Genomic DNA, 14,772 nt, shown 5'->3' on the forward strand with positions numbered 1-14,772 from the left:
TATAAACGACATCGGCTTATAGGAATTACAGAAAAAAGTCCATTTATCTGGAAGAGAATTAAGTCAAGAGCAGACATCTCCTCCCCAGTCCTCAGGGGTCACCACTGCTAATGCGTCCTGACTATGCCTGTTAGGGTGCTTCGGCCCCAACAACAGAAACCCCAGCTCCCACTGGCTTAGCAGTTCAGGGAATTCTTTATGTCAGGTGATTGGAAGTCCCAAGGGAGGTTGATGGGGATCTAGGGTTGGTTCACTCAGAGGTTCTCTCTGTCCTCTACTCTGGAGAGATTCTCGCTCACTCCTCTGTGCCATTAAAGTCCTTCCCTTCAGTCTGGACCAATAAGAGTGGCCAGGAGTGCTATGTTCTGATTGACTTAGACCAGTCATGTAGGACCCCTGGAGCTTAAGGCATGAGGTCAGTTTCCTAGAAGTGGAGAAGAGGGGATTCCCAAACAACACAGGGCTTCTGTTAGGAAGGGTGAAAGTGGACTGCATGCTGGGCAAGCAAGTGACAGAGTCCACCGCACTTCTGAAAATTTCCATGCAATTGTGATATTCATTCATTCATTCATTCATTCACTTATTCCTTCCTTCATTTAGTGTGACTGTTTGCCAGGCACAAATACTAACAATAAACCAGTGAGGGAGGTACCAGTGTTCCCCTGTTTATGGGTGAAGACACTAAGGAAAAACTCCAGTGACTTATCCAAGGTCACACAGCACACAAGTAGAAGAGATTGGAACCCAGGCATTCTGGCTCCAGGCCCATGCTCTCCCCACTGGGTAGTTCTGACTCTTAAGATGCTTCTTGAAAGTTGGCTCTCTCACCTCTGTGCGAAAGTTAGAAGCTAGAGGTTGAGCTGTGTTCCCACACAAATCAGGCACCTAACACAGCCACCACAAGTAATAGAATAATGTGGATGAATTCAAAACCATATTTCTGTCCCTAGATCCAAATAACTATTATCACCGACGGAATGAAATGACCACCACCGATGACCTGGATTTTAAGCACCACAGCTATAAGGAAATGCGTCAGGTAAGATCCAGGTTTGTCAAAGAGAAATCTCTCCTGTGCCCAGAAGCACATAGGTGTTTGTTTTTGTGCTTTTATGGTTTGTTGAAGCCACAGGAAATGCTTGTAGTTTCGAGGCTGAGAATGCCTTGGGGTTCAGGTGACCAGAGGAAACCTCCCTCGCCAGCAAGTGATTGAAGCAGAATTCGAAGCCAAGCTTTCAGATTTAATACTATACTTCTTCCACCTACGCTGTTGGTGGAAATGTAAATTGGTGACAGCCACTATAGAAAACAGTATGGAGGTTCCTTAAAAAAATAAAAATAGAGCTACCATATGATCCAGCAATCCCATTCCTGGGTATATATCCAGAAAAAAATGAAGACTCTAGTTGGAAAAGATTCATGCACCCAAATGTTCGTAGCCAAGACACGGAAACAACCTAAGTGCCCATCAACAGACGATTGGCTTAAGAAGATGTGGTATATGTATGTACAATGGAATATTAGCCACAAAAAAGAATGAAATATTGCCATTTGCAGCCACGTGGGTGGATCAAGAGAGTCTTATACTTACTGAAGTAAGTCAGGGAAAGACAAATATTATATGACATCACTTACATGTGGAATCTAAAAAATAATACAAATGAATCTATATACAAAACGGAAACAGACTCACAGACATAGAAAGCAAACTTATGGTTACCAAAGGGGAAAGGGAGAGGGGGAGGGATAAATTAGGAGTATGGGATTAACAGATACAAACTACTATATGTAAAATAGATCAGCAACAAGGATTTACTGGATGGCACAGGGAATTATAGTCAATATTTTGTAGTAGCCTATAATGGAAAATAATGTTCTCTCTCTATATATAAAACTGAATCACTTTGCTGTACTCCTGAAACTAACACAATATTGTAAATCAACTATACTTCAATTTAAAAAAATACATCGCTGTGTGTTTGAGTGGTATCACTGATTTAAGGACAATAGTCATGTGCAGAGTCGAAGAAGGAAAAGAATCCGGAATAACACTGGTAATAGTAATAGCAGGAAGCTCTCACATATGACCTACATCAATTTCCCTACATTAGGAATTTACCTATGTTAACATGGGCAGTCTCTCTGACCACCCTAGGAGCGCAGGACTGTTGTTGGCCTTGTCTTACTGATGGGGAAACTGAGCCACGAGGGACTGTGTAACACCCCCCCTTGTTATTCTGATTCTCTGATTCTCGGTGTTAGAATCACTGGGGGAAATTTGGAAAAATACCTATACTTGAAACCTGCCTCTGGCCAATTAAAGCAGAATCCTGAGGAAAAGGGACTGGGGAATCTAAATTATTTAAAGCTCTCCTTGTGATTCTAATATACAGGCAGGTTTCAGAACAGCTGGTTGATACCTTATGGCTCTCAGTGCTATAGACTGTTAGGAGGAAAAGACGTCCCAGATGAGATTGGCCCCAGATTTAATGACAGAAACCAAGTAATCCTGAGCTATTGACAACATCTGTCTAGTGGGTGCAGAAGGGAGAAGGGACCAAGAGTTTTTTAGGACAGGCTAAAAAAGCAGCCCTGTGCTGAGTGCTTTGCCTGTGTAATCCTGTGCAGCGTTCCCCCCAAGCCTTGTGCTAGAAAGCGCGGGCCAGTGTTGGCAAATGAGAAACCCTTAGACATGTAAGAATCTGTCGGAAGAGAAGGAACAGAGAAATGTACTCACAAATATGTTTAATGAACAAGCATTCACCAGAGGCCAAAATAACATGGCTCAAAGCGAGGGCTCATAGGTGCTGAGGGAGCAGTACCAGCCACGCGGTACAAGGGCACGAGACTTTCCTGAGGTCGGAGCAATGAGGCTTTGCCACGAGGGCTCTCTGCTTCATCCCAGGGAGTCAACAAACCCGGTTAGTCTCCATGTCATTTAATTGGAGATACACACAGCTGCTTCCAGGCACCTGTCGGCACAGACTTAGAGGTGGGATGTGCTAAAGAAATTGCCTCGTGGTCTGTGTTTGGACTTGAGGTCTGTGAGTCATCCCTGCTGCTCTCCACTTCCGGGTGTGTGTGCGACTGCTCGCCGTTCCATTTTATGAAGAACTCGTGTCTTAACACAGCTTTGCTCAGTGGGCATCTCGGGACATCTTTTTGCCCAGAAATTAGGCAAATATCAACTTAGTTGGTGCAGTTAATGTCAAAAGCAATCTATCTAAATGCATTTAAAATGAGCTCACTGCACAGAGAGTGTGGTACCTTTAACTAGTTGTCCCGCATGGAGAATGGAGGTCCTTCTCATATGAGGAGAGCTAATGGATGTGCTTCATTGCCCTGCGGGACTCTGGTCCCCATCACTTGGTAGATGTTAGAGCTAAGAGGAGTCCGAGAAAGCAATGCAGCCCCTGCAGGGGACGCTGGGGGCCCCACTCTGATCTCTCAGGACCCCGCAGCACTCACCTGGAAACTGTCGGAGGTTGGGGGCATCTATCAATCATGAAGAGTGTTCAAGCCAGAAGTGATTTGCCATTTGAACTCCTGGCTCCTGGGGATGGGAAAGAAGCCAGCACTTTTAGCAATTCCCTGTATGGAGTCTGCTAGATTGCTGTAGAAATCTTTCTACTTCAGGGGAAAAAAAAAAAATGTTAGTTTATCGAGTATTACGAGAGACATTTACAAACAACACAGAAATGAGAAGCAGACGTGGGAGCAGGAAAAGAAAGCAGAAGAGCCGTTGCTTGGAGGGAAGTCGTGAGAATGTGTGCGACCAGCGCGTGTGAGAATTATTTCTGGAGCACTGATTTATAAGCTGCCGTTCTCCCCGCTGGGGGAGCCCCGGGGGCTCGGGAAGGGGATGGGGGAAGCGGGGGAGGCAGGAGGCCGTTGGGCAAATGCTGATATTATGATGCAGATTGAGTTAATTGTTCTGAGCACTGAAGGCCTCCCCAGCATGAGTCACCATTCATAATTGCTCAGTCATCTCTGTGTCTGCATGTACGTTACCTTTCTCCATCATTTGGGACCGCGAGGGCAGAGACTCTGTCATTTTATCTTAAATCCATAAAGTGTACTGGATAACTGTACTTTTGAGGTTGTTGCAGGGAGATATGTGGGGGACAGGGTCGGTGGTTGGGAAGGGATGGGGTTGCAGATGAGGTCTGCCGTCATCCAGGGCCTGTGGCAGGAAGAGACAGAAGGAAGGGTGGTCCGAGCAGTGAGTACAAGGAGGACAGGACTGTGGAGGCAGGAGGGGACGGCCTGTTTTCTGGGACAGTTGGCAGTGCCAGGAGACGCTTTAGTCTTGAGTCTGAGAATCGGGAGGTCTTTTCCAGGAGCAGAGCTGTGTTTGGGGAGATCCTTCCGGCAGTTGTATGGACAGTAGACTGGTGAGCTCTGTCCCAGGAGAGGGACCTGCCGGGTCTGAAGAAGGATGGGGGGAGGGGTTTCTGAGAGGGACTGACCAGTCCTAGGATTCCCCAATAAGTTGGAGAGAGATAGGGTTCTGGTGTGCTTCCCAGGGCCTGGGACACCGTCCACAGCAGGAGAAAAAGAAGTGGTTTTGGGGAGAGGTTAGAAAGATTGCACTTTGGTTGGGGACCTGCTGTTGTCAGGTGCCCAATGCTCAGGAAATTCTGGTTGGTTGGCTGAGAAGGAGTGTGTGGCATGAGGCGTAGAAAGGAGTCCAGGAGAGACGTGGGCTGGAAGGCAGCCGGCTAGTGGCTTTGATTTCCCGGGCAGCTGAGGATGGTCGTGGGCAGCAGGCAGTGGGGTCGCTGAGCTCCTGACCCTGGGGGTGGACAATGGTGGCAGGAAGCCCGGGCAGGACAGCAGGCTTGCGGATCCAGACAAGCCCAGCTCCGCCCACCACGGGATGCCTCCTACCCTGGCTCTCTTCCTTCCCCCTCCCTCTGGAATTCGTTTTCACTTGATCAGATGCAGTGTCTGTTTCTCAGACAAATGAGTAAAGATGATAGAAGAGGACATTTTCTCTTCTCCCTTCTTTCTTTTTTTTTTTTTTAACATTTTAATTCATTGGATAAACAATATTGTAACCATATCAAATGCAAACTAAAAGTCTCAAGGTTAATCCTCCATGAACCCAATACCCTAAAGAATCAGTGGTTTTCATTTTCCCCCATTTCTATCCAGGGTTTGCATTTCTGTGTTCACAGAATTCATACGATTTTGATCAGAGGATGGTTACAACTTTGCCCAGATTTTCTCACTTAATATGGGATCATTAGCCATGTCTCATTGCCGTCTTCATAATTGTCCTTGGATGCTGCGGAATGTTCCAGTGAGTGGATGCGTCAGTTTTCTCAGCTACCTTTCTGCCCTGGAGCCTTGGATAGCTCCCCACTTGCAGTGACTTGTGTGAGAAGATGAAACCCGCTCCGGCAAGTGTCATCGTGCACGTAATTTTCCTCTGATGTACCGCTCTGATCCGCTGATGTATTGCTCGAAACTGAATTGCTAGGAAAGGGGGCTCTTTCTTCTGTCTCCTTCAGGAGAGGAGGGAAGCAACCGAGCCAGGAATTCAGTAGATCCCAGGATGTGATTTATTCCCACCTCCGAGATGAGGAGACAAGAGTCTTCAGGACGCTGAGAATCTTACAAAACCCACTACTCTCGAGGGCAGTGTTTCTCAGCCATGTTTCCTTACTGGCCCTTTCTAGACGCTTTTCTTAATTACCCATTACAATAAAAACGAAGGAATAAAATTTTGTTAGGTAGGGTTGCACGTTGGAGGGCCACAATGCATGTAATATTTAAGATTTTGAGCCCCTGGAAAACCAGTTTTCACCTCCTTTGGGTGATGTCATCCTTGTTGGGGATGAATATGCTTCCTCAGCAAGGCAGTGAAGAAAATTCTGCCCCTTTCTCTTACTTCAGACATCAAGACTCAAACATTTACCATTAAGACTCAAACTCCAAAAAATCTTCTGACTCTCTTTGGGAATAAGCAAGGTGGCTCACCAGCTGGGTTTTTGAGGGTGCCCACGGCCCCTGGAGAAATCCTTCCCAGCATTGCAGAGGGCCACGGTGCGGAGGGAACTGTCAAGAACCTTCCTAAAGGGAGTCTTCAAATGCCCGTGTTCTGGTTCCTATGCGTGGAAAAGATACTTGTGATACCACAACACCAAGAAGGAAAATGTGACTGGTATAAAAATACTGCCGTGGTGGGTAGAGGATAAAGAGGTGACTCCAATGAGTTATGGCTAAGAATCACCCCGTCCTGAGAGGCTGTATCCCTGGCTAAGTGTGCATCCAGGGAAGATGCTGTTTGTCCTTTTCCAACGTCAAGGTCATGATCCCAGCACAGGGGGCACATTCCTCTGGCAGCTCATCAAAAGGGCAAGGAGGGTAGGCATTAAATGGCAACCCAGCACAGGGGGCATGTTCCTCTGGCAGTGGCTCTGTGTCTGCAGAACTGGTCCTTGATCTGAACACAGGACAGTGGGTCACCTGCTGATCAGGATTTGCTGAGGGCCACGCTGCTAGTGGAGCGTGTGTGGTCCACATCAGATGGTGCTTGTGCTGTGGCCGTCTACTGGAACAATCCCATGTACAACAGACAAAAGGGGTGGCATTGCTTGTTTCGATCGCTCTGCTGCACCTTCATGGACAGATAAGAACTCAAGAGTCCGAAGCCCCGGCTCCACCTGGTACCAGCTGGGTGACCCTGGGCAAGTCCCTCAATGTCCTTCTGAGCCTCCGTCTCCACAGCTGTAGAATGGGGACAGGCCTCCTTGCTTGTCTGCTTCACTGGGGGTCCTCACGATGAGATTCAGTAGAGAAATAGAACTTACTCTGACCGCGATGGTGAACGTTGCTAGTGACATTATCACCGTGTCTCTTGTTAAAACTTGGCCTACTCCTGTGTGCCTCCGCTTCAGCCCCTCGGTATGTCTCCCTCATGGTGAGAGGTGTGAAGCTACGTTAACCTTGCTGGCATGTGGTTTCTCCAGTGATGGTGGGTTTCTGCCTCTTCCCTCTTTGAACAAGGGTCCTTTATAGTCAGCTTTCTCTTTCTCTCGCCTAGGTATTATAACACAAAGTGAGTTATCATAAAGCAAAGCATGTTTCCCCCTCCCAGGAGTGGTGAGAGAATAGACCCTGAATGCCTGAGCAGGGCTGTGGCTGTAACACCTCGTAGGTGTGTCGTAAAAGCAAAGCACCAGCAGCAACAGCTCCATTCCTTTAGAGATGCGCACCGAGGCCCGGGGATCGCCCTCCACCCAGCAGTGCAGAATGCTCTGTTACAAAAGGCAAACCAAGTGCAATGTCACTCCACTCCATCAGAAATTCTACGATACCGATTTACCAGCTCCATAGTTTTGGGTTTTTTTGTTTGTTTGTTTTGGTTTTTTGCGGTACGCGGGCCTCTCACTGCTGTGGCCTCTCCCATTGTGGAGCACAGGCTCCGGACGCGCAGGCTCCGTGGGCGCCCGCCCACACCCCTGGCTGGGATGTCCTCCCTCGCTGCTTCCACAGCACGCAAGCTTCCCTCCTGGTCTCTAACACCCTGTCAGAAGTTATCTCATGAACACACCTGACTCCACCATGGGGAAGCGTGGCTAGTCTGGTGCCTGGCAGAGACAGCCTTTGCATCACAGCTTCTTTCACTTGGGGATGGCTAAACAGTTTCCCCCAGAAAGTCAAGGCCACTTACCCAGCTCACTCACAGGTACCCGTTCAGCGATGAACTCTGGCGGGGGTGTCTCTGTGCTTTGCCCCAGGGCTCCTGTGGTGAGCAGGCCCTCTTCCCTTCCTTTGGCAGCTGTCTGACAAGCTCGACTGCCCAAGCAGAATTCGGGAAACCACCCGTATATACTTCACTTTCTCGTAGAAGCCTGCGTCCCTCACGCTTTCACTGCACGGCTCCCGTCACCCTGGCCTCCACGCACCCCCTACTTGGCACCAATGAAGTGGCGATGGCACTCCATCTGTTACCTCACTTTGAGTTCCAGGAGGGCGAAGCCGTGTGTGTTCCTTCAGCCTGACATCATAGATTGCTCATTACAGTGTAAGAGAAAAATGATGTTCAGTAATAAATATTTATTTAGGCAAGGGTATAGAGAGAAAAGGCTCAGTCTGTCTAATGAGGGCACAATAAGAAAACAGGAAACCAAGGTGAAAAGGTAATACCTCGTCACCCAGGGAGGTGACACTCCAGCTCAGGGAGGTGAGAAACACAGGCGCAAGGTGCTGGAAGACCGGGCAGAGGGGCCACAAGGAGAGCACTCCAGGCAGGGGGATAGCACTGGTGTGCAGGAGGGTGGGCGTGTGCAGGGGGCCGTGGGAGAGGGCTGTCTTCTAGAGAGGTCTGCCCTCCGTGCAGCGTGGCCATCCTTGTGTAGGGCCGTAAACCCATCTTGTTTCTCAGTTGATGAAGGTCGTGAACGAAATGTGCTCCAACATCACCAGGATTTACAACATTGGCAAGAGCCACCAGGGCCTGAAGCTGTACGCCGTGGAGATCTCCGACCACCCTGGGGAGCACGAAGTCGGTGAGGCTGCCCCTCTGTAGTGCTTCCGGCCCTTCGAGTCTGCTGCTTTCTTAAAGAGCGAGGCGATGGTCACGAAACAGGGCGGGAGCTGCCCACGCACTCACTCTTACATAGATTCTGCAGATCTTGGTTCTGTGAACCCCTCATTTTATGATGTGGGCTGTCAAATTGCTTAAGAAATACCCTCCTTTTCTCCAAATGGACCGTATTTAATTCTGTTCCCCATCTCTGAGACCGGTCACGCTAACCAAAGAGGAAAATAGCTGGAGATGGTTAGGACAGGGTTTTTTTCCCGGAGAAAATTCTGGACTCCCCGGTCATTAAGGGCTCTAGTTAGAGATGGTTCCCTTAATTTTCTTTTAAATTTCCATCCTATTTTCAAGCATTTCCTGTTTTCAGCCATTTCTCATTCAATCACTCCCAAAACTATGTTCTCCTACAAGTCAGTGGGCAGAGGAGAGGCAGTGGCGTCAGAGATTTTTCTTTCTGGTAAAATTGTGAGCCCTTTAGAAATCCACTGCAAGTTAAATGCAGAGATTTGTCTGATTCTCTCGACTTCAATGTTCATCGGTATTCCAGGAGTTTCTCTCAGGAGTGCCTTTCAAAGGGTAAGGGCTTTATCTGTGGGTGAAATCACATTTCCGCAAAAGCAGTAGCTTGGCCAACAAAAGAGGCAGGAGCGCTGTCAGCTCGCGCCCGCACTGACAAATCCGACGTTGAAAAAGCTGAGCTTTGAAGAGAACAAGCTCAAAGACAGGCCCACTTTACAAAACGGTGTCACTGCTGACTTGCCCTGACACTACTTTCTGCTTGCGTTTATTCATCTCTGTATCTTTATAAAATTGAATACAAAGTTCTTTTAAGAAAAATAATTGCCTCCCCGAAGAGAAAAATAATTGCTCTGGCTTGTGTCTAATTTGTAACTTTTAAACTCTAAACACTGTGTTATTGTATTTGTTCTTGCCAAATAAGGCTAAACATTCCTACCCCGTGGCTGGTATCATTTGAGACTTTTCTACTCATTTTCTTATATATCTGACTATCTGGGAATTAATAAAAATTGTACTGGTATAATTGTGGTTGATTTGAAAGAACAGAGAGGGCTAAAATTGTAAGTTTCTATCATTCAGAGATTTCTTTCCTAATACAATGTGACGAGGACTGTTTTGCTGGGAGCATCCGATATGATCCTCTGTTTTTTCCCATCTTTGAGTAAAGGTGAGCCCGAGTTCCACTACATCGCGGGGGCCCATGGCAACGAGGTGCTGGGCCGGGAGCTGATGCTTCTGCTGATGCAGTTTCTGTGCCAGGAGTACTTGGCCCGGAACTCGCGCATCGTCCGCCTGGTGGAGGAGACCAGGATCCACATCATCCCCTCCCTCAACCCCGACGGCTATGAGAAGGCCTACGAGGGGGTAATGGACCGTTCCTCTCGCCCAGCACAGCAGCTCTCCCCCCTCTCCCCCCCGCACAATGTGCTGAGCCATGATTGATCTGAACTGCACGTTACCAGCTTTCTTCTTAAGTGTCTTTCCGCTGAGACAAGGAAACCCGCAAGGCTTATGGAAGATGCACGGCAGTAATTGAGAATTATGGGGAGACACTAACAGACTGAAGAAAATGAGCATGAATGATAATATTGTTATATATACGGTGGGAACAATAGGATAGAATAATAATAACACCTAGCATTGATTGAGCACTTAAGGCACGTTCTGACCTTGATTATTACCTACAATCCTCTCATCAGTTCTCTGAGGACAGTTATTTTTATTATTCTGATATATTGTTTATATGTCATGTTCCAATTATGATATAGAATTTATATAGGTTAGAGTTATATAGAGAGTTATGTATAGATTACAGTTAGTATAATGTTGTATTGTGTATTCATAATTATATTCACAGTATCTGGGAATAAAATGGAAAACTATACTTAAAACAATGGTACCTATCAAATGCAAGTTTTACAGTGCAGAGTTTTGGTTGTATTTATTGGTGCAAATGGTTGGTTAGGGATTTGCAGTGCGAAATAGTGAGCCAGAATTGCAGGGAGAAAGCATTTATATGGTGGCGTTTGATTTTTGCACTGACACAGTCTTAGATTCATTACTACTTGGAGTTTCATTCAACCTGTGTAGAAGAGGTGAAGGAAGAGGAGGCAGGGGAGACCTCATACTTTTCTGAGCGCTGCCATATGGCAGGAATGGTTCTGTGCATTCCCTCTCTGGAGTTGCTTGGCTATATTATCCATCACCCACCAAATATTAACAGATTATTAACCAAATATTCTCCTTTGGATGTCATCTTTGGGTCAGAGGGTGCATAGAGGCCCCAAATGGAGATGGAGACGGAGGTGCCTCATGTATGTGAGAGACAGAATGATCCAGAAGCCTGTGGGTTCCTCATATTCTGAATTTTCTCCCAGGGCTCGGAGCTGGGAGGCTGGTCCCTGGGACGCTGGACCCATGACGGAATAGACATCAACAACAACTTTCCTGACTTAAACACACTGCTCTGGGGGGCAGAGGACCGACAGAACATCCCACGGAAAGTTCCCAATCACTATATTGCAATCCCTGAGTGGTTTCTGTCTGAAAATGCCACGGTGAGTAAAAAGACCCCATAACCTCTAGAGCAGCGGAAGCCAAAGTTAAACCCACCGGTATTTGCAGAGGATATAACGTTTAAGAACAAGACAAAATCATTTTTTCCTTTCATGTTTTCTCCAAAAGTAGGGAAGTGTGCTAGATAATAACTACCTTTTAAATTGAAATTTGAGGAGATTCTTCCTAGAAGAGGAATCATTTAATTAGATTTCTTTGCGGTGCTTCCCGAAAAAACTTTGCCTCAATTGTGCGTGTTTGTTACGGTCATTATAACCCTCATCTTTGGCAGTGCAGTGAAATTGCAGTGAAATTTGTCCTTAAGACCTCACTGATTACTTGAGATATCTTACTTTTATTTTCACAAGTCCCCATGGATTTATTACATGTGGTGCTTCTTTGGAAAGAAAAATGCAATTGGATGAGAAATGTCTCCCCCAAATTTCTTAGGTCTAGTTTTGCAAAAAAGTATCTCGTGGAAGAAATAATTTTCGCCGAATTTCCCATGCCTTTTATTGCCTCCTCTGCCCACTGTAAATGCACTGTACCCTTAGTCTTTTGTCCTGTATGTCCTTCAAAAGGTCTGCCTTGATTACTATATGAGTGTTAGGTTTGGGTACACCAACAGAAAAAAACCAAAGTCACAGCAGCTTAACGAGGTAAAAGGTTTTTTTTTCTTTTTTCACATAAGAGAACCCCGGAGGCAGATGGTTCAGGGCCAGCCAGATAGAAGCCCGTGAGCATCAGGAACCCACAAGTCATCTTTCTGCCTCCAGATGTTAGCACGTGGACTTTGATTTTTCAAGGTCATAATTCAAGATGGCAGTTCCATCTGGGGCTCCAGCTATCATGTCTTTGAAGGAAAAGGAGAGAAAAGGTTAAAAAAAAGTCTTCCTCTCCGATAAGTCAGTTCACTTTCTAGGCATTCCTAGAATTCCTGCATAATACTTTTGTTTAAATCTTGCCAGAGTTTAGTCAAAACTCGGCATCCACCCCCCAAAGGGAAGGCTGGGAAATGCTATATTTTAGGCAAGCACATTGCAAGATCAAAAAAAGAGAGCTCCAGCTCACAGCACATGTGGGTACCACTTACTGGAGGAGGGCCAGCGTGGTTGCCTCATTTAGTGATGCACAGGATCGTGTTCTCCAGGACCTCAAGAAGCAACCAGTCACATGATGGAGACAGACAGTGGCAATACCATGCCGTTTAGTTAGGATGCCCAAGGGCGCCTTATGGGGGTGGAGAAGTAAAGAATTCTGGCCCTCTGGGTCTTCTGAATCCTTTCTCACATTTCCTAATTCCACCCTACATAATCCCTGCTTTTTTTCCAAGCTAACATACTAGTGACATCTGGCAAGGCTGAGGATTCAAGTGCTGTTATAATTTGGGAACGCTTGGACCAAAATTGGAATATGGTTGCCAGCTTTCTTAGATTTGAGTCTCTGAGAGATAAGTAATTATTTTAGCACAATTATAGAAAGTCCTTGGATTTCAGTCTTTGCTTTAAGTCCAGAATTTAGTTTTTTGAGCTTGTTCTTTAAAAACACAGGGAGAATTACACAAACCTCTCATCACCAATACCTTTCTCAGTTATGGACAGGTTAGATAGATAGGAAATCAGCAAAGACAGAGATTTGAATAACAATTAACAGCCTTGACATAGGGATCTGTAAGAGTTCTACAACCAACAAGTAGAGAATACATATTCTTCTGAGTAAACCCTGGAGAATTTTCAACAATTGATGGTGTTCTTGTCTGTAAAGGAAATCTCAACAAATTTCAGAAAATAGGAGTCAGGCAGACCATGAGTCTCTCACCACTGAGCAATTAAACTAGCAGACAGTAATAAGGTTAGTGAAAACATCACCATGTATTTAGAAAATTTAAAAAAAATAATAAGTAATGGGTCAAAGAAAAAGTTCATACTGGCAACTAAAAAATAAATCAAAGATAATGAGAATACTAAATGTCAAAATTCGTGGAGTATAACAAAAACAATAGTGCTTTCAGGAATTTATACCTTTGAACGATTATATTCCAAAATAAGAAACGTTGAACATCAACTAACTTAAGAAGCTAGCAAAAGAATAACAAAAGAAACCCCCAAAGTGTAGAAAGACTGTGATTAAAAAGAGCAAAAATCAATGAAATGATAGAAAAAAACCAAAGAAATAATTTGTCTGCAGAAGGAAGTATCTGGTAAAATTTCACAGTCATTTACAATGATTTTTCATGGTGAGGAAAATGATTTTAAAAGGTATTAATTATAAAATAAAAGATTTTAAAATTAATTTTTATTGGAGCATACAGTGTCGTGTTAGTTTCTGCCGTATAGCAAAGTGAATCAGCTATACATATACATACATCCCCTCTTTTTTGGATTTCCCACTACAACCATCAGTAGCCATGTCCCACTCAGGCCTGTTTTTGTAAATGGTGTTTTACTGAAACACAGCCATGTTCATTCACCCGCGTATTGTCCGTGGTGCTGCCCTGCTACAATGGCAGAGTTGAGTAGTTGCCACAGGGACTGCATGGCCCTCAAGGCTTAAACTATTTCCTATCTGGCCCTTAATAGAAAAGTCTGCCGACCCCCGGACTAGAGGCTTGGTCACCTACAGGGTGGATGGTTTTTCTAGGTGTGTGTTCCGTCATCAGGAGACACGTTACGTTTGGTTCTCTCTCTTTGTAATTATTGGTGAGCATTAATCCATTGACTGAGCCATTAATTCAGTGGAGTTGCAGAATGTTGATACTCTAATTCTGTCATTCCCTCTTTGTGCATTAACTGGAATGTTCCTAGGAAACGAAACTTCTCTGGGTTTCTCTCTTTTTTGTCCATGATTTCCACAGTGGCCAGTTTTCCCAGGACAGATTTTGAAACTCTATAAATTTTGCTCAGGTGATTCCATAAAATGATTGCTTTTTCAGTTATGTCCCTGTTTGGAAAGCTAGGGAGAGAAAGCAGTTTCCTTCTTATTTTATTTCTCAAATGTGTTTAAATTTGGAACGTTCACAGGTGGCAGTGGAGACCAGGGCCGTCATAGCCTGGATGGAAAAGATCCCCTTCGTGCTGGGTGGCAACCTACAGGGTGGGGAGCTGGTGGTGGCCTACCCTTACGACATGGCGAGGTCCACGTGGCAGATGCAGGAGCACACCCCCACACCCGACGACCACGTGTTCCGCTGGCTGGCCTACGCCTACGCCTCCACTCACCGCCTCATGACGGATGCCAGGAGGAGGGTGTGCCACACGGAAGACTTCCAGAAAGAGGATGGGACTGTCAATGGGGCTTCCTGGCACACTGTGGCCGGAAGTAAGTATGACGGTCCTGCTGTCATCATGCGGCCCGATGACAATGGACTGGCTGCTGGACCGGGAGGGAGGACCATCTCCTGCCCAGCCTTCTTTTATCATTGTTACCAGCGTGATAGCTACTGTAGTTCACCATTTATAAGGTGCCAGAGCTCTCTGTAGACTCCTCTTTCATGCTCACAGTAGTCTTTGAAGGGGTGTGGCTTACTCCCTATTTTATAAATGAGATAACTGGGGCTTGGAGACGGGGAGGGATCCGTCCAAGCTCCCAAGGAGCAGAGCTGGGGTCTGTTTGACTCCGTGGTCTGCTCATAGCCACTGAGCTAGTTG

The 14,772-nt window shown here is 46.0% G+C and overlaps 1 protein-coding gene across 4 annotated transcripts in view; it reads left to right on the forward strand.

The window, feature by feature from the left end:
• The window catches only part of CPXM2 (carboxypeptidase X, M14 family member 2), a 154,912-nt gene that overhangs the window by 93,455 nt on the left and 46,685 nt on the right, over positions 1–14,772 (forward strand). For 3 of the 4 annotated variants that reach the window (XM_060286060.1, XM_030831987.2, XM_070043840.1), the window contains 5 exons: positions 951–1,039; positions 8,396–8,519; positions 9,738–9,934; positions 10,948–11,127; positions 14,146–14,443. In XM_060286060.1, the coding sequence (XP_060142043.1) occupies positions 951–1,039; positions 8,396–8,519; positions 9,738–9,934; positions 10,948–11,127; positions 14,146–14,443 (888 nt within the window). The remainder of the gene's footprint in view (positions 1–950; positions 1,040–8,395; positions 8,520–9,737; positions 9,935–10,947; positions 11,128–14,145; positions 14,444–14,772) is intronic. The other variant, XM_030831990.2, reaches the window with a different exon arrangement.

The sequence above is a fragment of the Globicephala melas genome, chromosome 16 (assembly GCF_963455315.2).
Source record: "Globicephala melas chromosome 16, mGloMel1.2, whole genome shotgun sequence".
NCBI lineage: Eukaryota > Metazoa > Chordata > Mammalia > Artiodactyla > Delphinidae > Globicephala > Globicephala melas.